Here is a 27,996-nt window from a genome sequence, read left to right on the forward strand (position 1 = left end):
TTGCCCATCCGTCAGACCTCAGCTGGCCTGCTAGACCCATACAGGAGCCAAGTGTCTGCAGATGGCCAGGGCTGGTTATTGGAACAGAATGGAGTATATGATGGTCTGTGGCCTGAGAAATGGCAATAGGGGCAACACGTGGGCCCAGGTATGTGGATGAAGTGCTTTCTAAGCCATAGAGATTTGGTATCTAAGAAACAGAAAATAAAAAGGAACCCATCATTCTCTGATGACTCATAGCACCAAGAGCTGCTGAATGGGCCTGGCCCTGTTCTGGCCGGGCCCGGGGAATGGAAAGGACAGCAGGGAGTGATCTGGCCCTTACAGTGTTCATGAACTCGTGGTCTCGCTGTTCCTGCTGGTGAACACCATGTCTGTTGACTAGTTGAAGAGTGCCTGGTTTTAGTTCTAAACAATCACTTATCCTCACTGGGCTTCAATTTATTCATCTATAGAGGAAGGTAAACTAGGTCACTTGGAGCTCAGAAATTCTATGACTCACTCATTCTTTTAAACCTGGCATCTCTTACACATGCACAGTTTTTAAAAAGGGATCAGAGAGTGTCACTGCTGTTACTCTTTAAAACTTGAATGTTAGCATCACAAGATGAAATTGTGTTCGAAAGCAGCGGAAAGTAAATCTTGTTACAGATATAAAATATCAACATTTTGGTATTTCATGTGTGTCCCAGTAAGCACCAATATAGATCCACAATATGTTGTTTAAGGGTAAGAGAACTATGCTCTATGAAATTATACTTCGTCTTTTAGTGGAGAGACTGTATATCCTACAACTTTGCAATGGAAGCTTCATGAGAAATTCAAAAGTAATCCAATTCTTGAGTCTTTATTACTATTATTTGATAAAATACACCTCCCTGTGACCACAAGCAGCATGAATTTCATAGTTTTGTGACTCTCCTGAAAAAAAATTTATCTTACGAGTATTTTACTGTGAGAGGTTTTAATTTTTCTTTATAGTTAATTTTTTAAAATATATAAATTCTGGTTTAATTTTTTATTTTAAGTCTACCCTTTTATTCTCATTTACTTTGATGGCTTTGTGGCAAATATATGTATACATTGTATATGTGTAATTTACCCTATGTATAGTATATATGCATATAAATATATATGTGTGTAAAATTGACTTTCATGCTGACTCACATGTTAATTATTCATGATTAACAAGTTTTCCTCTCAATCTGTTTTAGTGAAATTTCCTCCCAACATAGTCAATATCCACGTGAAGCACCCCCCTGAGGCTTCCGTCCAGATCCATCAGGTTTCGAGAATCGATGGCCCAACAGGCCAGAAGGTGAAAGAAGCCCAACCAGGCCAGTCCCAGATCTCATACCAAGGGCATCCTGTCCAGAAGACCCAGACGGTCCACTCCACATACTCCCACCAGCAAGTCATTCCCCACGTCTATCCCGTGGCTGCGAAAACCCAGCTTGGCCGGTGCTTCCAGGAAACCATTGGGTCCCAGGTAAGCCACATTGCCCAGCCTCTTTTAGCAGTGTTTTCTAGAAAGGGTCTCATATTAACAGGAAAGCCAGACTTGGGAAAATGCCTTTCTGTAGAAGGGGTTGGCAGACTGACCCATGGGCCTAGTTTTGTAAATAAAGTTTTATTGGAACACAGCCACATCCATTCATTTACATGTTGCCTGTCCTGTTTTCATGCTCTTGATGGTAGAATTGCTTAGTTTCAACAAGATCATACAATCTGCAAAGCCCAAAATACGGTCTGCACAGCCCTTTAGAGAAAAGCTTGCCAACTGCTGCTCTTTAAGATGAACTTCCAGAAATGCGGCTGGAAGTCCCTGATTACTGTTTATGTTTTTCAGTTAAGGTGATCTGTGTGTAAATCGTGCCAGGGATGAGGTATATTCTGCAAAGCATTTGAAAATACTTATGCCTTTTTGCCGTAGTTGTAGGTTAATAGGTATAATCAAGTTTCGAACCCATCACGCAATAAAAATTTGCCGTTTTTTATTTTCTTATAAAAACTCCTAACTAGAATGGCAATGACTGAGTAGTTTGAAGTACATTTTAACTCTCACTGAGTTTACATGTAACTTTAGGCCTATATCTATATCATAAAGTAGGAGGAAGGCTGATTTTTCTTTAAAACTCATCCTTGAAAGTGCATAATGAAGGCAACAGAAATATTGGCTCTTTTACCCGTCCGCTTGGTGCTGCCTGCTTCGGGTTATGTTGTAAAGACTAGCTTTGTTCTGTGGTTTCAGCCCCACGTGAGAAGAGGAGGTGAGATGAATGTATTAATATCTCTGTTCTTGCCTGAATATTGAAAGAATATTGTGTGCGAAATATTTGGGGGTAATAAGCATCCATTGTTATTGCTTTAGAAACCTGGAAAATACTTTCAGGTTCTGGGCAAGTTCTTGGTAGGGTATCACCTTTCTTCCAGGGGAAGGAGGCAACGTGGGTTTGTAGACCTGCCTGGAAAGAGCGCCCATGTGGAGTTATAAGATCTTGGCTAGAGCCAGGGGCCCAGCACTGGGTGGCAGGGAACCAGCTTTCTTACCTATAAGGTGGAGACAGGAATATGGGGCTTTGTTAAGATGAGACAAGATAGTGTGAGCACTGCTTGGCAAATTTTATAGAACTATGCAAATACTAGCTTAGAAGATACCTATCTGTCCATAGTGTCAAACTTAGTAATAGTCAGGAAAGGTGACTGCTTACGTCATGTAACTTCAGTAAGGCAGGGAAGGCTCGATCTCCCCAAACACAACCTTCGTCTGCCTGCAGGCGCTTGAAATGCCCCCTAAACCTGCCACAGCTTTTCATTCCTTAATTGAAGACCAGGTTTAAACAAACACTTTTGGGAGAGGAGAGAGTGGCATCAGTTTAAGTTTAGCGTAGAAGTAAAGTCTAGGTTCTTGTGCTAAGAGCAGCTTTTTGTAGGGACAATGGGGTTGAAGATAAACTTCATACACTTCACAGTTTTGCCCTGGACCAGCCTTGGAAAGAGAGGATGAGTTTGGTGCCATTTGCATTGTTTAGTCATTCCAGCTTAGGTTGGTCCTGAGAAAGGAAAAAGCAGATCCTTTTAAAACTGTGTGCCCAGTGCCTCTCTCCCGTTTCCAAGTTGGAACACGGATGATAAAAGGCAAGAAAGTGAAGTTTTCACAGACTTGTTATTCTTGTGTAATATGAGGCCAGTGATTGCTAACGAAAAAGGATTTCAAAAATTATTTACTTTTAAGCCTAAGCTGGACTGTATAATCAAAACAAACTGGCTAATTGGCAGAGTTACTCAAATAATTCAGACTAGGTAGAAAACTTTTGCTTTATCTGCATGCCTCTCTGGCTTTTGGTCTGAAGGATCCAGACAGTGATCTTGATTCTTAATTCTTTTTGCAGGTGTAGTCACTAATATGAAGCTTCAAAATAAGACCTGTTTTCACAAAAACATTCTCAGTATATACATTTGTCTTCCTGTTAGTGAGACATGTTGCTGGATGCCTATGATTTCCCAATTAATTAGTAGAATTAAGATGACCAAATTATAGAAAATAACCATGAATATGCTTGAAAAAAACAGCCACACATTATTGGCAAGTAGTTACTAGTATATAAGATGTATCCTATGAAGGTGTTTGAAAACATTTGCGCTTTCTTGCTGTGGTTGGTTTGCATACACAGCTACAGAGGGAGGTATAGGTTGATGTTAAATGAATGGTTAAAAACAGCTCTATAAATGCTCACGAGTGCTTTGCCCATGGGGATAGTCCTATTAGCTGCAGATTTCGACTATGGAGACTTCTAATGCCATAGAGTTATCAGTAAGCATCTGTGTTGATGCGTTGCAGTAGGAGGGCATATACAAAACCAATTTGGCGGAAACAGCCCTTGTTTCTGTGGCGCATTTTAATAATTAGGCTGTAGGCTTGGGGTTGAGAACCCAGCATGAACCGTAATTAATGTATTTAAATTCAGGGAAGCTTCACAGAGTTTCACGAATTGCTTGAATGGTGGGGGGAAATGGGTGATTGGTTAGGAAGCCAACGTCACAGGGGAAAGGCCGAGAATAATTGAACAGAGGAAAGAGAACTTGGCAAGAAATGAGTGAGGAAGAAATGCTGGGGAGACCGGAGCTGGGCAGCAGGTTGGGATCCTGGCAGCGTTTGCACAGACATGCAGCCTCCTGACCCGAGGCCTAGTGCATGTGAACGACAGGCGGCAGGGTAGAAATAGCTGAAGGCCCTTGAGCCAGTGATCAAACTCAGAATCATTAAAAGCAGGACAAACGTTATCTGTCTCCTGATGTGATAGTGTGAAGTTTGCATATCACCCTAAAAATGTTCTTACCAAAAATGTTTAACCTGAGTCTAATCAAGCCTTTATACCTAACCTCCAGCTTATAGGGAACACTGAGAGTAAAGAAACAAGCTGAAAATATAACCCCCATCGACCCCCATCAGACAGTCATAGTGTAGGATATTATTGCCTGGTTTTTAAAAAAAAATAATAATAATATAATGGAACTAAAGTAGAATGACTTTTCTAGAAAGAAACTAAAGAGTCACAACAACAAATGTAATGTATAAAGCTTAAACAAATTGTGTGTTTTAAAAAAACAAAACCAAAAACTCACCTCTAGAAGATATGGGGAACAATTGGGGGATTTTAAGTATGGACTAGATATTAGATTATATTTTGGAATTGTTAATTTTTTAGGTGTGATAGTGGTATTGAGGTTTTAGGACAATATCCTTATTCTTGAGAGAGAAATGCTGAAAATTGTAGGGGTAAAATGCCACGATGTCTATAATTTATGTTCCAGCGCATTCACACACAAATATTGCAACATTGTAACCATTGTTGACTCAGAAGTAGTATTGGATATCTCAGCATATTTGAAATTTTCTTGTGAGGAAAAAAAGGGGGAAAGTAAAAATTTTCTAAATGTAAAAATACAGGCATACTTCCTTTTATTGTGTTTCATTATATTGTGCTTCCTAGATACTGAGTTTTTCATAAATTGAAGGTTTGTGGTAACCCTGTCTTGAGCAAGTCTATTGACACTGTTTTTCCAACAGACTTAGATGATGGTCAGCATTTTTTAGCACTAAAGTATTTTTAATTAAGGTATGTACAGTGTTAGACACAATGCGATTGCACACTTGATAGATGACAAGTATAGTGTAAATATAATATTTAAAAATATATATATCTCTATTGATTTCAGAGAGAGGAAGGGAGAGGGAGAGAGAAACATCAATGATGAGAGTCATTGATCGGCTGCCTCCTGAATGCCCCCGACTGGGGATCGAATCCACAACCTGAGCATGGGCCCTGACCAGGAATCAAACCAGATCACAACCGCTGAGCCACGCCTGGCCGGGCATAAATATAATTTTTATATGCACTGGAAAACCAAAAAACTCTTGTGACTCGCCTTATTTTGCAATATTTGCCTTACTGTGGAGGTCTGGATCCGAACCTGCAATACCTCTGAGATATGCCTGTGGAACAATATTATTTTAAGCTGAATTTAAATCTTGTACCTTTAAACAATCAGTGAACTTTCAGAAAATAATTTAAAATGTTTCACCTTTTGGCCCTGCCAGGCGTCTACCTAGGATCCAGGAGATCGAGGTTCGATTCCCGGTCAGGGCACAGGCCCAGGCTGCGGGTTCGATCCCCAGTTGGGGGCGTGCAGGAGGCAGCCAGTCAATGCTGACGCTCTCATCATTGATGTTTCTCTCTCTCTCCCTTTCCCTTCCTCTCTCTGAAATCAAGAAAGATATATTTAAATAAATAAATAAACAGGTAAATAAATAAACTGTCTCAGCTTTTGAATGAACGGGGCGCGATGCTGGATGCAGGGCGGACACTGAGGCGGGAGGCGGAGTTGGCCTTGGTCCAGCTGTTGGAAGCGCGGCGATGACGCGGGGCTTTGTGAAGCGTCAGGCAGCGGGACTGGTTGAGGGCTGCGTGAGGAGAAGGCTGGCCATGGGCTGCACTGTTCTGAATCTCCTCCCTTCAGAAGTCAGGTAAACGCTCGCGCTGGTTGACCGGCCCTTACGGGAGGAGTAGGAGGGGAGCCGAGCGGCGGCTACGTCTTGTTTTAAGCAGCCCCGTTCTTGATGGGCGTCAAGAGCGGTGCATTCTTGGGCATCGGTCAGGCGACCCCGTGCTGTGCCAGAGATGGAGTGAGAGAGGGCTAATGGGAAAAATTCAGTGGTCAGCGAGGAGATCTAGTGATGATGAGAGATTCCTGAGGACAGAGGACATTTCTGTGGCATGTATGGGAAGAGAAAGGAGCAGCAGTAATGGAATCGGAAACAACTGTAATGTTTCCCACCTTGACCAAGTGTCAAGATGCAGGCGCTGGTAGGAGAATCCTTCCTGTGGTAGAAAGTGATGTTCCATCTCTCAGTGTCCTGAAAATCATTTCTTGTTCTTAAGATCATATAAAGTATTGATTTTTATGTGAATCAGGCTGGGTACAGACATCATTACATTTACTTTAAAGGGTTAAAAGAATAGAAATTAATAAAGATGTGGGTGGCTTGGAGGGATGGGATGCTTGAATGTAAATCAAGTTTCAAGTACTTGACAAGTCCCAGCTTTGACCGAATATTGGTGCTGCCTGGAGCAGACAGTGGGACACCAGGTGTACCTGAAAACATTTTGGAGAGTTTGCTCACTATATAGATCAAGTTAGAATTAATTACATCTCCAGTGGTTACAGTCACCAGCTACTTTCAGGATAACCTCATGTTTTCATGTGCCTAAAATGTGACCGTTTCCATGCTAGTTTTCATCTGTAAGAAGAGGCCGTATTCCAGAAACTACCCCTGTGCTCTACGTTTGCACCACAGGGACAGTGATACACGTACACCTTTCCCATTGTCAAAGGGCACCCTTGGCTTTAAACTGTGGCCTGAGTTTGAAACTTATTTGGCATCTGAGTTTTTGGTTGTTCCCAACATGTTTTATTTACTGCCTAGTTGCTAGAAATAAATATTTATAGTTATTAGTGATGCCAGATGGTATGAAAAGACCTTGTCTGTGGGGAGTTCAGGATCGTGACGCAGGGGTCAAGGTCCAGCTTCCACGCTGGGCCCGCCACGGCCAGGCTGTGCAATCCTGTGTTCTTCCTTAAAGGGGGCAGGGGAATGCTCCTTTTTCAGACACAGGCAGTACAGGCTGGGAGAAAAAACCCTTCAGGACCATATTGCAAACACCAGAAGAGCAGAAGAGTCCACATATTATAAATGCCTGAGTTAACTAAGAAGAACAAAAATACTAGAAAACAGAAGAAAAGGGATTTTTAGTCCAACACTCTTACACACATAAAGATCAAACAGTAGGCCAACCGACCCCTACAGTTTGCAACCATAGACTCCCCCAGAACAGTAAACAAAAAGAAACCGTAAGAAACAAAGTTGCCTGGCTGGTGTGCTCAGGGATTGAGTGTCCCAGGCTCTAAGAGGCCACGGGCTCGATTCCGGGTCAGGGCATGTGCCTGGGTTGCGGGCTCGATCCCGGTGAAGGACATGCAGGAGGCGGCCGATCCATGTTTCTCTCTCGGCGATGTTTCTCTCCCTCTCTCTCCCTCTCCCTTTGTTTCTCTCTAAAATCAGTAAAAACATATTTTAAAAAGAAAGAAACTCTTAAGATTTAAGTTCTTTAATACACATTCTGTAGAAGACAGTAATCTTTATGTGGATTAGGAAGAAAGGATCAATACTTGATGTGAAATCATGAAACCATTGGAAAAGCCTTTTTTCCTTTAATTATTGGTCATGTAAATAATAAGGCCTGGGGCAAAACTGAGTTAAAGTGGCAGGAGAATTGTTTGGGATCCCCTTAGAACTTTCAGAAGTTGTTCCAACAGTTCCCTTTGGACAGGAAAAAATGGAAACAGAGTGGGCCATTGGAGAAAAAGATTATTTAATTGGAGATAGGTCTCTTGGCAGATAAATTCAATAACATCATCAATTCTAAACCTTAGCACTGGAACACACACACACACACACACACACAATTCTGAAGGGCCAAACGGATGCACTTAGCTTTTGATTAAAATTTTTTTTTTTTTTAAAGAAGGATCGTGGAGAAATTAACAGGAAAGTGTGAGCTCATTGAAGTGGAAAGTATCCTAATTACATGGTTGAACGTGCTTTTTAAAAAAGTCTCCCTATTTCTGTCACAGGACTCTGAGGAAAAATATTTCTTGGTTTTCACCCATGGAAGCCAGTGAGAAAGGAGGGGAACAGATACCTTGCCCGTCCGATCGCTCGGCAGGGAAGATGCGGCTGCATGAACAGATGCAGGCGTAGATGCGGGCCAGGCCGCAGACCTTGAAATCTCTGCTCGGTGGTGGGAAGAGACTCTGGTGCCCAGCTAAGGGAGCTGGGAGAGTAAGCCCTGCTACTGAATTTCTGAAGGCTCTCCTGTGCCCTGAGCATTACCGAGGAGAGGCCCAAAGCTCAGCAGTGTTATTTCAGGGGTATAATTTAGGACAGGGATAATGCCAGAATCACTGTAACATTTGCACACTGGTTGTTTCCCTGCATTGAGACCAAACCCCACAAAGATGCGAAGTCTAACGAAAGAGTAACCATCAAACACCAGAGGCTCAGCCTCTCACGTATGAATTATTCTTTACGTGGGAAGGAGAGCTGAGTGGCCAGGCTGGGTCAGCAGGCAGTGGTCCCCATGCCCAGCTCAGTGCTGCAGGGCAGGGCAGGGCCCTCCCAGGTGAACTGCCTCTTGCTGGGGCGCTGTTGGCGGTGCCTAAGGAAGGCAGGGCCGGGGCTCCCAGGCGTCTGCCTTCTCCGTGAGCAGAGAGCCCCGTTGGGGTGTGCTGATTGCATTTACTGAATTTTGGCCTACTTCAGGTGGAATAAGTCATTAACACCAGGCCCTTCCTGTGCCATCTGGGTTTTTCTTCAGTGTCCCACTCAAACGCTCCTTTGGCACAGTCTGAGAAATATTTAATTGAGTGCCAGTGAGTCTGGTTGTCTCCAGTGGCTCTACAGTGGCCGTCCTTGCCAAGCCTTACCTGTGTCTGCAGCAGAGGCATCTCTGGAGGTGCGAGGCTCATCTCAGCGACAGGGCCTGGAGCCCCGCCGTGCTGGCCGATCTTGCTCCCTCCTGCAAGGCCCGCCGCACCGACTTCGTGCAGGGGACTCTTCCCTGGAGCCGAAAAAGATCAGTGAAGACGGGGGTTGGATCCAAAAGGGGGACTGGTGCATGAGAAAGGGAACATGTCTGCATGTCACTGAGCTCCTGCCAAGTGGCGGGGAGGACTGCTGGCTTTATTTGGATGGAGAATGTGGGACTGAACTGTTAGGATAATCAAAACACAGATTCTTAGAACTGAAGTGGAGTACTTCAAAGAAGGGGTGATGACCCAGACATTACCTTCCTACCGCCTAATATCCAGCCTTTACCCAGACCAGTGTCTTTGGACACCAAAGAGTCTGTCAGCTTCGAGTGCTCACTTACCCTGATTTGTTTCATAGGCAAGAAAGTTCATGCGCCTTTGGTCCCTCTCAGATGGTTTGCATTTTATTGGCAATGAAAATGCCTTTATCATGACATGGGATATCCAGTTCCTGTATTTTATACCTCTACAGCTCACTAAAATAATGCACCTATTAATAACCAGACTCTTGCCTTTGCAGAAGAATAGGCATTGAAAATAAATATGGGACAGTGTGTTAACAGAGCGGAAGTGTGTTACGTCACTTCTGATATTGGCAAAGCTGTAAGATCCTGTGGTCGTTACATTTGAAGATGATAGTTTTGAGCATGTTGGAAGTAGTATTAAGAGACCATAGCTTAAATTGATGGTTGATTTAGGCTCTGTAAATTTAAAAAATGTTTAAAGAGTCACAGCTGGTATTTCTAGGGTCTGATGTTGTTTCTTGGCGATGCCTAAATGATGCTTTGGAATTGAGATATGTTCAAATGAAGTGGAATCATCTGGTTTACTAACCCCCCCCTCAAAAAAAAACAAAAAAAAACCCAGTCCTCTGGAATCTGACCCATAAAGTTGTAGTGAAAAAGGCAACATGCCCTGGTGTTGACTGCCCTGCTCCACTCTACGCCTCCCCCGCCACGATGATAGTCCTGTTTCTTTTTCTTTCCCATCTTTCCATTTTATTCTTTCTCCTCTTGTCTCCTTTTGTGTGTGAAAGAATTTATCGATAAAATTGGAGACTCTCTTTCAGCAAGATCTCTTTATGAGACTGTGCATTTACTCTAGTAATACTGCGGTTGTACAAACAATTTTGAAATTTCTGTTTTGAAAGAATTGTTTCTGAACCAGTGTATGAGCGGCACTGAGAAATTAGTCTTTCTTTAATCTCCTGCAGCTCCCTCATTTACTGCATCCTCAAGGAACCTCAAACTTCCCCTGGTCAGTTCAGCCTCCAGGGAGCAGGGATTTGCCACCATTGAAGATACTGAAAATAACCCGTCTTTAGCCCCAAAGAGGATCCTGAAATCCAGACAGAGGACTTCTGAATATTTTGAACAAAGTCAGCAGTGCCTTCAAGATGAGCACCTTGAAGAGGACGGGTTTAGACTGTGCAGGATTTAAAGGAGTTGTTAAGAAAATGGCCTTAACATTCTGTGGCTTTGGGGCAGGCATCTTAGTAAGACAGTGTACTCTTATAAAATTGATAGCCGATAGAGAACATTCACACTTATGACCTCAGTTGACCTTCAGAACAACTTCAAAACAAGGAAGAGTAGGTATTCTTGTCTCCTGTTCACATAAGTGAAACTTGAGGCTCGAGGAGGTAGGGACGGGCCTGTGTTGTTACTTCCAAGTCGATAGCCCTGTTTTCCTTTTTGGCAAACCCACCATTCTCTGGCCCTCGGTTTCCTTTATTTTACAAATAACTGGTTTGGCGGAGAGGACTACTGAGGCCTCTTTCGCCCTGCAGTCCTTTGATTATGATTTTTTTGACATTTTTCTTTCCCACAATCTTAGATGCCACCGATACTAACAAATGCACAGGCTCTGGACAGAGCGAATACGGTCAACACCTAGAATGATCTCTCCCATCCGCCCTGACTTGAGAGACTCCTCTCGGGTGTCAGCACCTCCCAGGAGCCTTCTAGTCCTCTCCAACCCACACTGCCCCCCCTCCCTGACTTCTTACTGCATTTTTAATCCAATCAGACTGTTTTGAATGAATTGTCTTAGAGTTGTTGGTTTTGTGCCTTTCTTCCCTTCCCCATAGGCCTGTCCTCATGAGGGCAGGGCTGTGTGAGCTGAGCTCAGTGCTGGGCAGATGGGTAGCTAGCGAATATATGCGCATCGGTCGGTGAGGCTCGGCTGTGCTGTAGTGATAGACACCCCAGCAGCTTCTGTTTTGTACCCACTAGATGTCTAACAGGTGAGCAGGGGCCTCTGTGCTGCGCGTCTCCCAGGGACCCAGGCTGTCAGTGGCTTCACCACGTTACTGCTGTGCTGTCTACAGAATACACGGCCACCTCGGTTCCTGCAGCAGAGGAAGAGAGGGACTGCAGGGGACACACGTGACTTCTCCAGGGTCCATGATGCAGAGAGGGTCACATGGCCCATCTTGCTATTAGTTTTATGGCAGTGTTATGGCTGAATTGTGGTCCTCCTTCAAATTCTTATGTGGAAGCATTAACCCCAAGGTGACTGTATTTGGAGATGTCTGTAAGGAGGTAACTAAGATTAAATGAGGTTGTAAGGGTGGGGCCCAGAAACAATAGGATTAGTGTTCTTTTCAGACACCGACTGGCTTGCTTTCTTCGCCATGTGGCTGACACAACAGGATGGTGGCCTGTAAGCCAGGAAGGGAGTCCTCATCTGAACTGACCCTGCTGGCACCTTGAGGTTGGGTTTCGACCCTCCAGAGCTATGAGGAAAGGAGTGTCTGTTGTTTCAGCCCCCCCGTACCCCACTCCGGCTCAGTCTGTGGTATTCTGTTACGGCCGCCTGAGCTGACTAACACAGTTAGGAAGCCGGGACCGGGGGGGAGCAAGTGGTTCTTAGGTGCGTTGTAAATGTTCCTGCCAAGGGGCCGAGCAGTGATCAAGACAGACTTGATTCCCTGCTTGCAGAGAACTAAAAAAAGCTATTAATATGATTTGTGGCATTCAGTGTTTCTATGCTACTTGCAACCAAACCACAAGTAATGATTAGTTTTGAGTTCTGTGTACTTGGATAAGACACAAAAAACAGAAAGCTTAACCCAGTGAGGCACGTGTTACAGTTCACATAGCGCTGTGAGGCCCAGAATGGTTTTTGTTCCTTCCAGTATCTCTACGTAGACCGAAGGGAAACTGACGGACATTGAGGTTTCATATAGACTATTTTACTCAATGCAGTTGTAGAAATAAGCATTGGGGAAAAGAGGCCTTTATGTTCATCATTTGGGAGTGATCTGGTTGCCATAGTAATAGTAACCGCACCTCTATGCCAGTCTTTGTTCCCTCCCTCAACAGGAGTATATCTTTTTAGACACATCCTTGGTAATGGAACTTAAAATAAATTTTATATTTTCACCGTTTAGTACTAGGATTCATGATGTGATTTGTGTTGTTTTGCTTCAAGGAAAGGCTAATAGGAATGAGCATGTCAGAAATATAGTCATGACAATGCTTAGTTACACTTTTTGCAATTTAAGAACAGCAAGACTCGCGTGTGCCACAACCTGGTGGGCTTGGCTGTGGAAAGGCTGAAATCATTGTAGAGGTGGAGGAAACAGGCGGCCCTGATTTGATCACTTCTTCAGAAAAGATGTCAACTCAGAAGTTTCACGCTTAAGAATTTTTCCCCTTTGTATGTTACTTTAAGACCGTTCTTGCCTTAGTGTAACTTTTAAAGTACCGTTTCATAAACTAAAGTAGTTGTCTGGAATTCCTTGAAGCCCATGGTTTGGCTTCAGCGGGCTTTAAACAAATACACTCTCCGAAATCGATGTGGATACATTTCCAGCAGTTAATGCCCGCGTCACAGTCAATACTTTATAAAATCAATAGCCTGAAATATCAGAGGATTAGGGTTGTATCCGATACCCCCAAATACCTAACATTGTTTTAATTACTCTAATAGAAGAAAGCTGGGTGGATTATTAAAAAAAAAAACACAAAAAAACACACAAAACCAACCTTGCTTATAAAGAATGTTCTGCTCAAGCCAAAGCAAATTTTTTACAAGTTCTTTTAGAAAATCTGGAAGTATTTAAGCGCTTTCCTCCTCTTCTTATGAGACAATGCTTGTTAGCCTGCCAGTGCTCCGTCGTACAATATTCTCCTTCATGACAACGGGCCTTTAGAACAAGTTGATCAAATAATGTTGCCGTAGCTGTATTAGTGATAGGGTTCAGAGATTTGGACCCTCTTTCTTATTGGCACATGGCTATAAACATATTTAACGTTCTGGTACACGGACATTGAAGAGCTCTCGTGGGGTTTCTCAGTTTAATTTGGAGCCATAGTTGGTCCAGAGGCTAGAAGAACATCATTTCCTCGGAAGATGGGCAAAAGTCACTTTGCCAGAGGGGAGATGTGTTTATATCACAGCAAAAAGATTGATGATAGGAACAACCAAGGGCTGCGACAGGAGTTTGGATTAATCCGACCCATTACGTACAGTGAGAACTTTCCTGTAAGGAAGCTCGTTCTTGTTTGTATGAAAAGAAGTCCAAGATTTCCAAAAACGGCGTTCACACCCCTCAACCAGATTCATTGTTCTGAAGCTGTAAGTTCTGTTTGCCGGGATACCTCAGAGGGTTCCTGCAGAGCATTGGAATAAGGTGCTTCTGAGTGTGGGCAGAGGTGAGCATGGCAACCGCAAGGGGGAATAACTTATGGGACCCTGTGCAGCCTGGGTCGATGGACCATAATGTGACTTTATAATGGTCACAGCTCACGGCACACAGCATCTGACTGTCTTGAATAATTTCTGATATTTTGCCTATTGATAAAAATGTATCATTCATCATAATCAGTTATTATAGCTTAATCTAGGAAGGAGCCATTGAAGAGCCGTGATGACTTTCAGGAAGACAGGGTTGCCTTTTTTGTGAGTATAGACTGGTAGGAAAGGGGTAGCCATGAAGTAGGGTAGAAGAGGTCCATTCTGGTCATCACCCATCAAGTTGGCCCGGGTCAGGGTATGATGTTAGGACTAGATAACAGGTGGCATCACGCAATCCTAGTGTATCAGCCTCGCAGGCAGGTAACGTTTAAGGAACGCTGACCTTCACAGGTTTGCCCTGACATAGGGCACCATTTCACCATAGCCTTTGTGAAACCATAAAATCAATACTCATTGATTTTAGGCACATCAATGAGTATTAGCCATTAGCCTGTACTTAAAAATTTTATTGATGACAATGTTAAAGTCTAGAGAAGTAAGTTAATTTGCTTCGAGTCTTGTATCGAGCTTGTGGTTGTTGAGGGCTAAAACTGGTTTTTGCTCCATCGTTCTTTCTACTGTCCATCCTGGCTCTAGGCCGTCTCTTCTGGGCATGGAGGATTCACAAGAAACCATTGCTGTTCATACATGTTGGCTCCTGCTGCCATAACAATATACTATAGACTGGGTGGCTTAAACAACCAAAGTTTATTTTCTCTTAGTTCTGGAGACTGGAAGTCTTAAGACCAAGGTGCTGACATTCATTTCCTGGTAGGCGTCTCTTCTTGGTTTGCAGACACCCACCTTGCGGTGCGGCCCTCAGCATGGCCAAGAGAGAAGGAGCTCTGGTCTCTTCCCTCCTTATAAGGACGCTGATTCCGTCACGAGGGCCCCACCCTCATGATCTCATCCACACCTGATGTCCTCCTGAAGGCCCCACCTCCTGATACCATCACATTAGGGGGTCAGGGCCTCAGCCTATGAATTTAGAAAGGGGCACACAAGCATTTAGTCTATAACACTAGCCGAACATGAAAGGACAGATGAATTCTCTGGGATCTGTGTTAGGGAGTTCTCTGTTCTCCAGTGTTTTATGACTGGGCCATGGATGCTTGTGGGGAGGGGATGCAGAGTGGGCTCCACTATTTTGGCTTCATAGTGTTGTTCTTCTGGCACTAAGTCATGATGCATGACTAGAAGGATGTCCCCAAAGTCAAACCATCTGCTGCTTGAACATAGATATGGACTGATTGAATTATTGTAATTCAGTGATACCAGGTGATGCATCGACATCCATATAAATACCAATCCTTCACAGCATTTAGTCTCTCAGCATTTCTTTACTAGCCAGAGCACTTTTGTGAAAACCTGAACATTTTAAGTAGAATCTTAAGAATATCTTATTTTTCCTACTTCTAAATTTAACTTAATTATCTATTTACGTATCTCTTCTTCATAAGTTGATTCTGGGACATTGTATATCGAGCAACTATTAGATTCCTTGGTCCTTTGTTAAAAAGCCCAGGTTCTTAAATGAGGGCTGTGGAGGAAGGAGCCTAATATTGTGTGTGAGCCTAGCACATGCTGGCCCTATGGCTGTTTCATGTAGAACCTGTCCCCTGTGTGTAATCTTAGTCCTCTTGAAAGCTCTGTGAAAATGGACACTCTTAGTTCCATTTTCTGGAGGAGAAAGTAGGCAGAGGTTGAGAATTTTGCCGACAGTCATGTAGGTGGTCATTGGTACAGTGAGGATTTGTACCCATGTTGGTCCAACTTCAAAAGCTACGCTCTTGTCATTTTCTCAGTTACTGTTATATTTACCCCTCTTTTTATGGGGCCCACAGGGAACATGATTGTGTGGAAAAGTCAAGTTCTCATTCATAAAGCACTAGCTCTGCCGAGCGTGGACATGCCTGGGCATTTGCTTTGTGTTAGATCATTGCTCTCTTGTTCAAAAAAGGGCTCATTTGTGCTGAACTTACGTGCCCTTCTGCTATTCATTTGAGGGCAAGACTAGCCAGTGTGCCTTGAATAATTACTCATTTTCATTTTTTTGTCCTTTGATGGTTACTGTTCATGTTTACCCTAAATATAATTTCTTCCTTCCCCCCATAAATGATGTACTCTATCCCAGTGATTCTTTATTTTATTTTTACTTTTGAGGGGAAACACCAGATGTAAAAAACTGTACTTTTATAAAAACTTCCTTCTCTCCTACCCACGCACCCCAGGTCCTCTCCCTGTTGGTGGTGGGCCCTGGGTGTAGCTGGAGGCGCGCCATCTCTTTGGAATCTCTTTCTCCCCAATACAGCGGTTGAGTCACTGTCTGTTTCAGCTCCTGCCTAAACACCGTCCTGTGTACTCTTGTAAGAGTTGCAATGAATCAGCCTTCTCTCTCTTTCCATGATTACTTCAGTACAGTCTTTAGGAACATTTAAAGAATCTGTATGACTGTAACATTTTCAGTTTTATTTGTTCTTGGCTCAGTGCCATGTTGTCTTTGAGAAAATAGTCTTTATTCAAACTCAAAATATTTTATCCATCGTATAATGAGAATAAAATAAAATGAGTTATATACATGGGTGGGCAAAAGTAGATTTACACTTGTTCCTATGGAAAAAGACATGCAGATTATGACTATTCAATAGTTTTATTAACTGTTTTGCATACTCACAACTGTAAGCCTACTTTTGCCCACTCCTATTTATGTGATAAAGAGAATTCATAAGAGTATTTCAATATTATCATTTTTTAAATGCGTTCATTGGTGAGACTAAATTGTAGTCCTTGGTATGGTGGCCATCTTCATGGCATGGCCCTTTCACTAGTGAAATATCTGGACCCTTTTCACGTGTCCTGAGGGCCTAGCAGACGGCCAGCACGTTAACACCTTATAGGTTATATGTACACCACACACCAGCTGAGGAGGCAAATGGGGATCCAGCCTCTACGCTGCTTACCAAATGCTATGTCCTAGTGCAGAACACATCTCAAAGGGTCACCTTTTTCCAGTCCCCACAGAGGAGTAAAAGCAGCCCTGCTTGGCATGTGTCATTTTATGTGTCAACTACAATCCTTTGAAGTTGGGATTATTGTTCCATTACCAGCACAGAGAGGCTGGACTCTGTCAAACATCTCGCTGCTCATCAGAGAGAACCGGGATTCAGATCCAGGCCTAAAGATTCCAGTTCAGTTCTCCTTTCTTTTTTCCATGGTTGGATCTTCCTTCCCCAGAACCTGGCCCAGTGCAGCAAACATTCCTGGAGTGAGGATATCGTAGGTACCAGTATACATTAAGCATAGAACCCTAGACCTGGCGGACTCTGTAGAATTCACCGGCTTTATATCCTGGGAATTCTTGAGAGAGGCTCTTTCAGCCTCTGCTCCAGGGAAGATGTCAGTGTCTTCCATTGTTGAGTGTTAAATGTTGAAAAGGCCTCCTGCTTAATGAGTTGAATCCTCTCTTCCTGTCATTTGCAGCCTTGAGTCCTGCTAATACCTTCCTCATGCCACTAACTTCAAGCAACAAGTGTAACATACCTGACTAAACTCTGCCATTGTGGCTGCTTGCATTCTTATTATTTCTACTTTCTTTAATTGATACTCATGGGACCTGGTTGCCAGAACCTTCATTGTTCTGTTTACATCGCTTTAGGTGGGTCATGCCTTGGCTGAGTCCTGACATGGATGTGTGGAGTCATAGTGTTCCCTAATCTGCAGCCCAAAGTCATGTGAACTTCTTGGGGAGCCATAGCCCAGTGCTCATTTGATGGATAGATTTTTCTTTCTGACTTGAAACAGATAAACATTGGTTGTACTTTAGCACGCTTCTGGATTGCTTATGCACAAGGTATGCCTTGAAATGAGAAACTGGCTTTCTCTGAAAATGTGGTGAATGACGCACCGAGGAGAAATTCCACTTGTGTTTTTCACTTGTAAAACTCACCTCAGTCTGGGCATAAAAATGCAGGGAGGCAGCATCAGCCCGTGTGCATGTGACTGTGCCTCATGGAGAAGCAGACCTTCCCGCCTGAGCTCTGGCCTCCTCCTGTGAGTGGCTCTCTCCCATGCGGCCCTTTGGCGTGGAGGAGAGGATCCTTCCTCTCCCTGCTTTTCATCTAGGCATTTCCAGCGTCCAGGGAGGTGTTGCGCAGTCTCGTGTGAGAGCCCCGCGTGTGGCCCCAAAGGTCTCTCGGTGGAGTTTCTGGCCGCACGTTGGAAGCTCTTTACAGTTAAAGCACAAAGGGGTGAACCGGAGACTTTGTGCCTGCTGCCAGCCTGCCTTCAACCCTTGCAGCCCGGTGTCGGGCTGTGCACACCCAGCTTGGAGAAGAACACACAGTGGCGTGGTGCCGCCTACGTGGCCGTCTATTTAATCGATTTGGGTGGCTTGTGCCGCTCTTGGCTGTGGACCTGCAGCAACAGAGCCATGGGATGAAGCGGCCTGAGTCCTGTAATGAAAACCTGGTACCTTTTTTGAGGCCCGGTAGAGAGAGATGATTTATTTTCGCCATACCAAATAAAACATTCTAGGAATCCAAGGTGAAAATTGGATTTTAACTGCTACTAAACGTTTGAGCATATAAAATCAGCCAGCGTTGAGCGTCTTGCTTGATGACATAGAGAAGGACCTCAAGAGTCTGGTACAGGAACGATCAGCGTGGGATGTTCACTGGTCCCTCACATCAGCCTGGTGGATAAACCTGGAAGGAAACATTAACACACCCTGACAGCACATTGCAGCAGTGGAGACCTCTGTGTTCCTTTTTTTTTTTTTTTTTTTATAATTTCTTTTAATTTTTTCCAATTACAGTTCACTTTCAATATTATTCTGTGTTGGTTTCAGGAGCACAGCATAGTGGTTACACAGTCATAACCTTTACACAGTGTTCCCTCAGTATTCCCTGTACCCACCCGGCACCATACGTAGTTATTACAATGTTATTGACTGTATTTCCTATGCTGTACTTTACATCCGCATGACTATTTTGTAACAACCAATCTGTATTTCGCAATCCCTTCACCTTTTCTCTTTCTTTTTTAAAAAATATATCTTTATTGATTTCAGAGAGAGGAGAGGAAGGAGAGAGAGAGAGAGATAGAAACGTCAATGATGAGAGAGTCACTGATCGAGCCCGCAACCCGGGCATGTGCCCTGACCGGGAATCGAACCCCGATCGCCTAGGATCCTAGGTCGATGCTCAGCCGCTGAGCCACGCCCGGCCGGGCCCTTCACCTTTTCTTAGCAGAACCGCTTTGCTTCTAGCCTTATGCCTGGAGCCGTGCTTCCTCTTCGTGCTCTGCGTTTCGGACCCAAGCCTGAGATTAAGCCGAGGGCGCCTGGTGCTGCCTGAATCCGCCTGCCTGTGCCTTTCTTCTGTCCATTTTGGTCATGAGTCCCTCTCCCTCTCTCTCATCTTATACCAGCTTCGGAGAGCACACAACATCCTGCCAGAATCATTAAAAACCATTTAGAAAAACCCTAAAGACTTCAAAGCTATGATGTAACTACATGAACTGTGCCGGGCCATCTCTGGTTTCGTTTTACGATCGGACACTTAGGGCCTCTGTCAGAGTGCTGCATGCCCGGTCCCGGTGGGAAAGCAGCGCTGTCCCTGGAGGCCTGCCAGGTGACCGTCTGCTCCCTGCGGCCCTGCGAAGGCTCACCACCGGCCCGGACTTTCTGCCCGCTCACCAGCCTCTGTGCGTTGGCTAATTTCCACTGCTTGCCTGGGTGGGCCTCAGTCGGCTTGCTCCCTCCTTCTCCCTTCCTTCCTCCCTCCCTTCCTCCCTCCCTTCCTTCCTCCCTCCCTCCCTCCCTGCCTCCCTGCCTCCCTGCCTCCCTCCCCCCCCTTCCTTGAGCATCTAATGAGCATTTGCGATGTGCACTGTGTATTGGACTATGAAGATAAACAAGATACATCCATGTCTAATTAAAATGCTCCCTGGAGGTTGTGGAACTGTGAGAAAAGTGCCAGAGCAAAGAGGAGGCAGGAACTTGCTAAAACTGAGGAGACACGAGGCTTCGCTTGATGGCTCTGCAGAGCTGGGGCTCACGAGATAAAGAAAGTGTCCCTGGGCAAAGAAAAAGGGAAGGCCACCGGGGAGGGAAGGAACAACTTCTGCAAAGACGGTTTAGAAAATTGTAGTCCTTCGACATGCCTGAAGGATGGGTGTAGAGAGGTGAAGGGGGGCAGAGAGAAAATCAGAAAAATGGCCTAAGGCAGAAATAGGCAGGAACTTCTGTGTCATGCCAGGGAGTTTGCAGCCTTCAAGCAGTGGGGCCTCTGAAGGTTTCTCATCCACGGGGGAATGTGACCAGATCGGTCTTTGGAAAGGATGAAGCTTGAAACCGCGTAGAGGATTTTGTAGAGGTTGAGGCAGATGAAGGCTGAGGGACTGACCCCTGAGATGTGGGCGTGGGGTGGGCTTAACCTGCACTGTAGGGACAGAGAGGCAGGTGGCTCTGTCCTCAGAGCAGGGTCTGTTCTCCTAGTCCTTTCCTGACCCCACTGAGTTGGTCTCATTCAGGCCCCTGCCTCTCGGCCTCTCCTGACCTCCTGTGATGGACCAAGGTCATGAGATGGGTCTTTACATTTGACGACTCGAGCTGTTCAGCAGCCCCGGGCCCTGCTCTGCTGCCTCCGGGCTCGTTTCAAGCTGCCGCGTCTTCCTCCCTGGCCGACCTCCCTGGGTCAGCCGCTTGGCAGCCTGGAGCCCTGGTCAGCGCCAGAGCTGATCTGGCGCGGCCGGCCACCGTTTCTTGTATTGTCCCGTCCTGTGCTTTCCCTGCCCGGGCCGTGGGTTTATAGGGAGACTAGAGCCTCTTGAGATGGGATCTGTGCCAAATTCTCAGGGTTTACACACCCGCCATGCCCTTGGAGCCCTCTTTCCTGGTGATCCGCAGGAGAGAGTTCAACAGATGGGCGAAACTAAAATTTTAAAAGTTTATATTGATCTTTTAGTGTACAGGTTCTAATAAGAAAAAAAGGCATTGGAAACTTAAGTTTTATAAAGTACCCTGAGCAGTGACAGATTTTCATGATACTAGCAATGCCAAGAAGCTCTAGTAAACACGCTTGATCATTTCAGTGTCGTCCTGATTCTGTTACGGTGTTTGTTTTGAAGTCTTAGGGGCCTTTTCCCCCTCCCCTCTCTAATTCTGTTGGTAACAATGTCACTGCTGTATAATGAGGCTGAAGCGTAGCAGTGCTTAGGGCTGGGCGTCCTGCGCGGCTGACCCTGTGTTTCGCCCTGGTCGTTGCAGTGTGGCAAAGCGCTGCCAGGCCTTTCCAAGCGGGAGGACTGCTGCGGCACCGTGGGCACCTCCTGGGGCTTCCACAAATGCCAGAAATGCCCCAAGAAGCCGGGTAAGTGACATTTCGTCATTCCTCTGCAGGTTAATGTAGCCTCTCTGTTTCCTTATGATTACCTTTTTAATGGTGAGACATTAGACTTTCAAAGAACTCTGACTGAATTGTAGAACATCGTGCTATAATCTGCATTTCCAGAAACCTTACAGGTCTGAGAAAAGTTTCATACCCATTCTGTTTTTTAAAAGTGCAGTTATCAGTTGCCTTCTTCAGTTGGATTATACATTTAAAAAAAAAAAAAATCTTTTAAGAGGCCATATGCTAAATAAAACAGGCTCTATTTTCTCAGTTGAAGAGAAAATAAGATAGCTTTAAAATAATAATTAAATGTTTCAAATCCTAGAAAACGTCCGTGCAGTTGTGGTTTCTTAGGTTAACTTCCTTAAATGAAATTTTTATTAACAGCCACAACTTCTGTTGTCGTTTTTGTTTTACTGTAAGTTTTCAGAATTCACTTCAAAAAAAAAGCTCAAATGAAGAAATGAGTGTGGCTGATTTGCAAAAGAGAAATTTATTATAACTAGGACACAGTTCTCTCCCCTTTTCTCCTTAGTCACGCTTTTATACCGTCCCAGTGCTCGGTGACATGACTCTCTGTTGACACCCACATGCTTTGATTAATCTTTAAAATCTGTTTTTCAGAACCTGTTGATTTACACCTCTCATTTGCTCTTGAGTCTGTGGATCATGAAAATGAGAGTCTGTATCCAAAATGTGAAAAGAGTATTGCCTTTTTTTTTTTTTTTACTGCCCGCCCTTGTTGGCTCTGTGCTTGTCTGTAGGAATATTGGGGGGGGGGGGGGGGGCGTAATTCCCACAGCTCAGTCTGAGGCCTGGAGGAAGACAAGCCCCGTTCTTTCAGCTTGGTTGGGGCCAAACTTTGGTCCTCTAACACTTTTTTTTCATCTTATACCTTACTTTTCTTTTTCATTTCCCCCTTTCTCTATATATCTCTTGCTTAGTTCCTTCTCTTTCCTCTCTTTTTCCAAGCCCCAAAGTTGCATGACAGGAGTAAAGGGAATCATAAGTTTTTGTTTGTTTATTTTTGCTTTTTTTAATTCCTAACTTCTACTCCCGACCTTTTATCTTTCTAACCTAGAATTGTGTCATCTGGGGATAAATCCATCTGCTGTATATGGTTTTGTTAGCTCTATATTTTAATGTTGATCATAATTAAGACAGAACGTGAAAGTACAAAGTTGCTGACACTTTTAACTAAAGGTTGTTGAAAAGAAATTCATACATCGGCTCATTTAATGTATAAAGTTGAAGAGACTGATTCCACTTGAGGGAGGCAGCATGGATTATGAATGAAGTCAACTGTTAGCATCTTGACATTTACTTTGGTTTGTGTCACTCCCATGAAACACGCTCGGGGTCACCTTCTTCCCGTGTCATTCAGCAATTTTCCTTTCCTTGGTTGGTGCTACTCTCTAAACCATGTTCCTCTTGGAAGACGGCAGACTTTCCTTGGCTTTACGTGCTATGGTTTTGTGTTCTGTGTCTTTTTTTTTTTTGCACTCAAAATAGTTCAAACTTCAGTTTTCACATGGCTTTTATTTAATATTTGAAGTTTTTGTTTAGCCACATACAGAAAGACCTTTCATTGTTGATCAGTTTATACTGTGAAAACTGAAATTTTAAATCTGCGGATGATTTCATTAAATAGCCTGCAATCTATTAAAAAATGTACTTAGTGTGAGCAAATCACGTGCCCTTTGAAAGATTTTAGAAGAAAATTAACATTGAATCCTAAGCTCAGGAAGACTTCAGGAGATCCTCCGCTCTGACCCCCTGCCTCGAGGCAGATGACTGTAGAAACTTTTTAAACAAGTTGTCATCTCTCTTTCGCCTTTTAACAATTCACAGAGAGCCCACAGCCTCTGTCGGAAGTCTGCTCCAGAACATCTTTATTATGTGGAGACGACTAGACATTCGGCCAGGGAGCTGACGGGGCAGCTTCCCCTAGCCGACCTCTCCCTTTTAACTCACTCGTCTAAGACTCCTTCCTTCCTCTAACCATTTTCCAGCATCCCGAAGGATCTGAGGGTAGAGGAAATATGGCAAAGAAAGGAAATGGAGGAGAGGAACAAAAGTAGTAAATACTCACCCTGTTCCATTAGTGCCGAGAAAGCAAAGTAATTTTATTTTCCATAAGATTATTTTTTCTTACTTCAGCTTCCCCTTTCTTCAGGTCTTTTCAGTAGTCTAACCTATGTTGATTATGGCCCACTTTCTGTTGTTCATAATCTTTTTAATAAAAGAATACCTCATTGCAGGAAACAACAGCGACATCTGTCCCTCAGTGCGTGCTTGCTTTTGCCAGGCACTGTTGCAGGCATTTGCGTGTATTATCTCGCAGCTCCACAGCACCCCTGGCGTGCTCGGCAGATGTGATACTCTCCTGGCACAGAATGGCCGTTTGAAACCCGAGGTCACAGAGCTGCTGCTGGGCAGAGCCAAGATTCCAACTAGGTCTCCTTGGTCCCAGAAATTACACTAGTTCGACTATGCTAAGAAGTCCCTCAGGTTTCACTTTAGAGTGTCCAAATTTCAGCAAATAGGGGTTTATTGGCAAATTGATGACTGCAACGTTTGTATTGTTGATGAGTTTCCCAAGTGACGAATCCATGCAACGGATCCTAGCCTCTCCTCCTTACCTCCTGTCTTTCCAGGTTCATACTGGTAAGAATTCGCTCCTAACTAGGATACGTGATCCTGCGGTTACGGCGAGCATATCATGCACCGTCTAAACTGCGGCACCTTTGAGACGGAAATGGAGTGTCATTAGTGAACTCTGCTGGGACATCAGGCATAGTTCGGGACTGTCCCAGGCTGACTAGCGTGTAGTCACCCGCCCTCCAATAAGAAAATCCCAGTGCCTGTAGCAGACCATCGGGAGGGAAGCGATCCTTTGTAACATAAATAAGGAATCACTAACTGGGAGAAAATATGAAAGGCTTAGGACTCATTTAACACGATCAGCATTTACTGAAAGTAATCGGGACTAAGTCTGACGCAAACTCTGAAGTGTACTGAGAAACGGGTGATGTGAAAGGAATGAACTTGCATTGAATTGGTCTCTTAGAAATGAGTAAGACTGCTGGTGCCTTAAGTGAGTTGGTTATCACATATAGTTCAGGATTGTAAGAATTTAAACTAAGCACGTAACAAAGAATTCTCTCTTCCCTTCCAGCTTATCATGGATATAACCAAATGATGGAGTGTTTACAAGGTTATAAGAGGGTTAACAACACCTTTTGTCAAGGTAAGTCAGGTGCGGCGAAGTCATTGGTATGGACTCAGCAGTTCATTTGGCTTTTGAGAAACCTGAGTTTTGTCACATTTTGCTCATTAGCTTAGCAGGTGACGGTCACACGTGAGTCACCTCTGCTCACTCCTTCAGCTATGTGGAAATACAGAGGGTTAGTGTACAGTTGCTAGAATTACTTCACTACCATTTAAACTTTATGGAACTCTCTTTCCTTCTATTAATTTGCAGTGAAATCCGCAGGATATTGGGTTACATTACGATCACTTGGTGGTCTCCATGCTTAGTTACCTCCTATCCATGCATGGGCGCATGTGTGTGTGCACGTGAGCACACACATGTACCCAGCAGTACTCCTTCTTTGCTGACACCTGGTTGGGCAGCAGAGTTCCTTTTTTTCTCTCAGAGTATGGCTGGCCACCTTGGATCCAGGCATTAAACATCAGAGGGAACACACATTACCTATGCAGTAGGTAAAACTACGAAGCTAACTGTGAAATGCCCTGAGTGCTTTTGCTCAACTTATTTGGAACCTGCAGTAGAGCTGTACAAGCAGGGGGAACCTCAGAGATCATTTAGCCCAGTGTCAACACTTTACAAATGAAGGACATTGAAGCCCAGGCTGGTTAAATGACTTTCCTTGTGGCTAAATAGGTAGAGCTGAGGTTGTAATTCAGGTTTCCCAATGCCTAGTTTAATACCCATATAGGTAACAAATTCTGTTTGTTATTTTGTGGGCTGTGCAGTTAATGCTCCTAATTTCCCCTTACGTGTCTAGGATGAAAATGTTGTTATTAGTTACTGGAATATGTATACATTGAAATAAACAGAAACAGCTTCTAAGAGACTTATTGAACCAAAACCCATGTCAAAAATGCAACCTATGTCTTCTGACCTGTGGTCTGGGGCTCTGTATCCTTGACCCTGTGTTTGTAGAACAGTAGATTGAGGTGATGTTATAAAATACAGAAATGCTCATGTCAAAAGGATATCTTTTAAAATATATATATAGATCTTTATTGATTTCAGAGAGAGAGGTAGAAACATCAAAGATGAGAGAGTCATTGATTGGCTGCCTCCTGCACGCCCCCCACTGGGGATTGAACCTGCAACCCCTGGCCTGTGCCCTGACCGGGAATTGAACCGTGATCTCCTGGATCCTAGGTCGATCGATGCTCAACTGTTGAGCCACACCCGGCCGGGCAGAATATCTTAATTAACTGAGAATTTTCTCAAGGAAATCATTTCATACTGCATCTGTGCAGCTTTTATGACTTGCAGAGCTTGTGCTGACTTAAACAATTATTTTGGAATGCACATAGATATACCATGTCTTTAAAATTTTTTGCCTTAAAATATTCTAAGCCCTTGTTATATGTGAAAGAATTTTGGGAAAGTTAGAATGAACTGCTCAAGTCCAAGGCACTTTTTGAAAAACACCTGCAAACCTCGGTGGCATGGGAATAATGGGTTAGTCAACATTATTTAAGAATCAGTAGAATTTAAGATGTCATTCAAAGATTGATGTGATAAATGGATAAAAGATTAATTAAATGGGTGGGAGAGTGAGTGAGTTACTGAGGGAATAGATGGCTAAGTGTATGGACTACGGTGTAAACCACGTTATCGTCTCACAGATTTGGATACAAATCTCTCTGAAAAGCCCAACCCTCTGTTACGATGCATTATAGCAGCTGAATGAGCAGGGCATTAGAAGTAACGACCTTTCACTCTGCCAGTCAGACTGAATTTGAGGTTTGGGTGTTTGGTGTTCATTGTCTTTTGACTAGTAAGGTCAACCAAGATTGTGAAGGGCCTGGAAACCCGAGAGAATAATGGCTGATTTATAAACATGCCTTGAATGTTTGTAAATGGGCCTTTAAATGTTTGATTAACTGTCTTACAAGCAAGACTTTTACGAGTCGCTTCAAAAGCCAAAGTCAATAGGATGGCGTTACAGGAGGCACATTTAGAACTACAAGAAACCTCTTCTGTGGAATAGAGCTCCCCGCCGTTGCGCTGAAAAGCCTGTGGAAGTGTGAGCTTCCTGCACGCAGAAGTGACCCAGGGATCCTTAGGCGTTGGCCGGGGTCCTGCAGGGAGCCTCGATCCTGCGCAGCACGTGGGGTTGGGTGACTCTGGGTGCATTGCAGGCGTCCAATGCTGTCACTGCTCCGTGTCCTGGGATGGAGGCTGTGCATGAGAAGAAAGAAGCCACATCTTGTCCGTCACACAAGTGGCTTCCTGAAGTGTCCCCTGTGATGAGCCGTGTTCTTGTCCATTAGACTGTAGACAGAGGAGGCTCCTTCTTCTTTATTCCTCACCATTCTGATCCTTCATGGCTGATTGTCAGAGAGGCTCCAGGCTGTCGGATGCTCTTAATCTTTCTGAGTGTTCAATGATGGAGAATATACATGTTTTCTGGGGGTGGGGTGGGGTTGGGGGTGGCGGTGGGACTTGGACATTATTAATCCCAGTTAGAAACTGAAGCATAGAAACTTTCCCAGGTCACACATATGGAAGGAGGCCCAGCCAGGAGTGGACTCGCAAACCACCTGGTTCTCTGTGCAGTACGGCCCCTTACCATCTGCGTGTCTGTGAACTGTGGCTCATCTGGATGCTAGCTAATTGGAACAGAAGATACCCCTGTGTGCTGGACTTAGTAGGAGTCAAAGCAATTAACCTTTGTTTGGTTTTGTTTAACAAGAAAGGGCGATTATCTAATACATTCCTTCTACTGGCTGGTTCCAGGTTCTAAGTGTTCGTATTTATAAAAATACTGTAGAAACGGAAGTGAAAATTGCAAGTAGCCACTTGCTCTCTCATTTAATGAATCTCATTTAGCAGGATCGAGAATCTTCTAAAGACTTGCTTGAGGGTGGGGTTTTTTTGTTTTTGTTTTTGTTTTCCCCTCTCCTGGGTATGGCTGGGATGAAGTGGCCCTTAGCAAGTTTTGTTCATACCTCGCATATCAGATGGTTCCACCTCGGTCATTTGCACTGATGGTCAGTGACACCAAATCCCGGCTTATGTTTGTCTCGGGAGGATATTTGCAAAGGCAGTGTTATCTTTTTCAGCATAGATTGTGGACTGAAAACTATCTCACGGTGCCTCCAGAAGCCACCGCTAAATTCCACCACGGACGAGGCTGACTCATAAAATAATATGATTTCATTCCGCGGAATCTATTAAAATTGCTTCTGGGAGAAGGTTTAATTCACTCCCTTTGTGATATCGTTGGTCAGTAGAGTTAAACAGACCTTCCTCACGTTACATGTGTCCCTGAGTTTTCCTAGGGCCTTGAAGCTTTTGCATTCTGTTACCCTCCGGGTTTCAAAAGGAGCCCATTCAGCATCTAATTACTTGTGCATTCCACATTGTTCTTACGGTTTCATGCCCTCTCAGTTTACCAAGCACATTTAAAATTAAAGTGATTAATAACTAGAATTACATTAT

At 44.1% G+C, this 27,996-nt stretch overlaps 1 protein-coding gene across 10 annotated transcripts in view; it reads left to right on the forward strand.

The window, feature by feature from the left end:
• LTBP1 (latent transforming growth factor beta binding protein 1) overlaps positions 1 to 27,996 on the forward strand; it is a 313,293-nt gene that overhangs the window by 163,501 nt on the left and 121,796 nt on the right. For all 10 annotated transcript variants that reach the window (XM_087823460.1, XM_087823461.1, XM_087823462.1 and 7 more), the window contains 3 exons: positions 1,215 to 1,489; positions 21,164 to 21,266; positions 24,466 to 24,537. In XM_087823460.1, the coding sequence (XP_087679586.1) occupies positions 1,215 to 1,489; positions 21,164 to 21,266; positions 24,466 to 24,537 (450 nt within the window). The remainder of the gene's footprint in view (positions 1 to 1,214; positions 1,490 to 21,163; positions 21,267 to 24,465; positions 24,538 to 27,996) is intronic.

This window comes from Miniopterus natalensis, chromosome 13 (genome assembly GCF_054644295.1).
Source record: "Miniopterus natalensis isolate mMinNat1 chromosome 13, mMinNat1.hap1, whole genome shotgun sequence".
Taxonomy (NCBI): Eukaryota; Metazoa; Chordata; class Mammalia; order Chiroptera; family Miniopteridae; genus Miniopterus; species Miniopterus natalensis.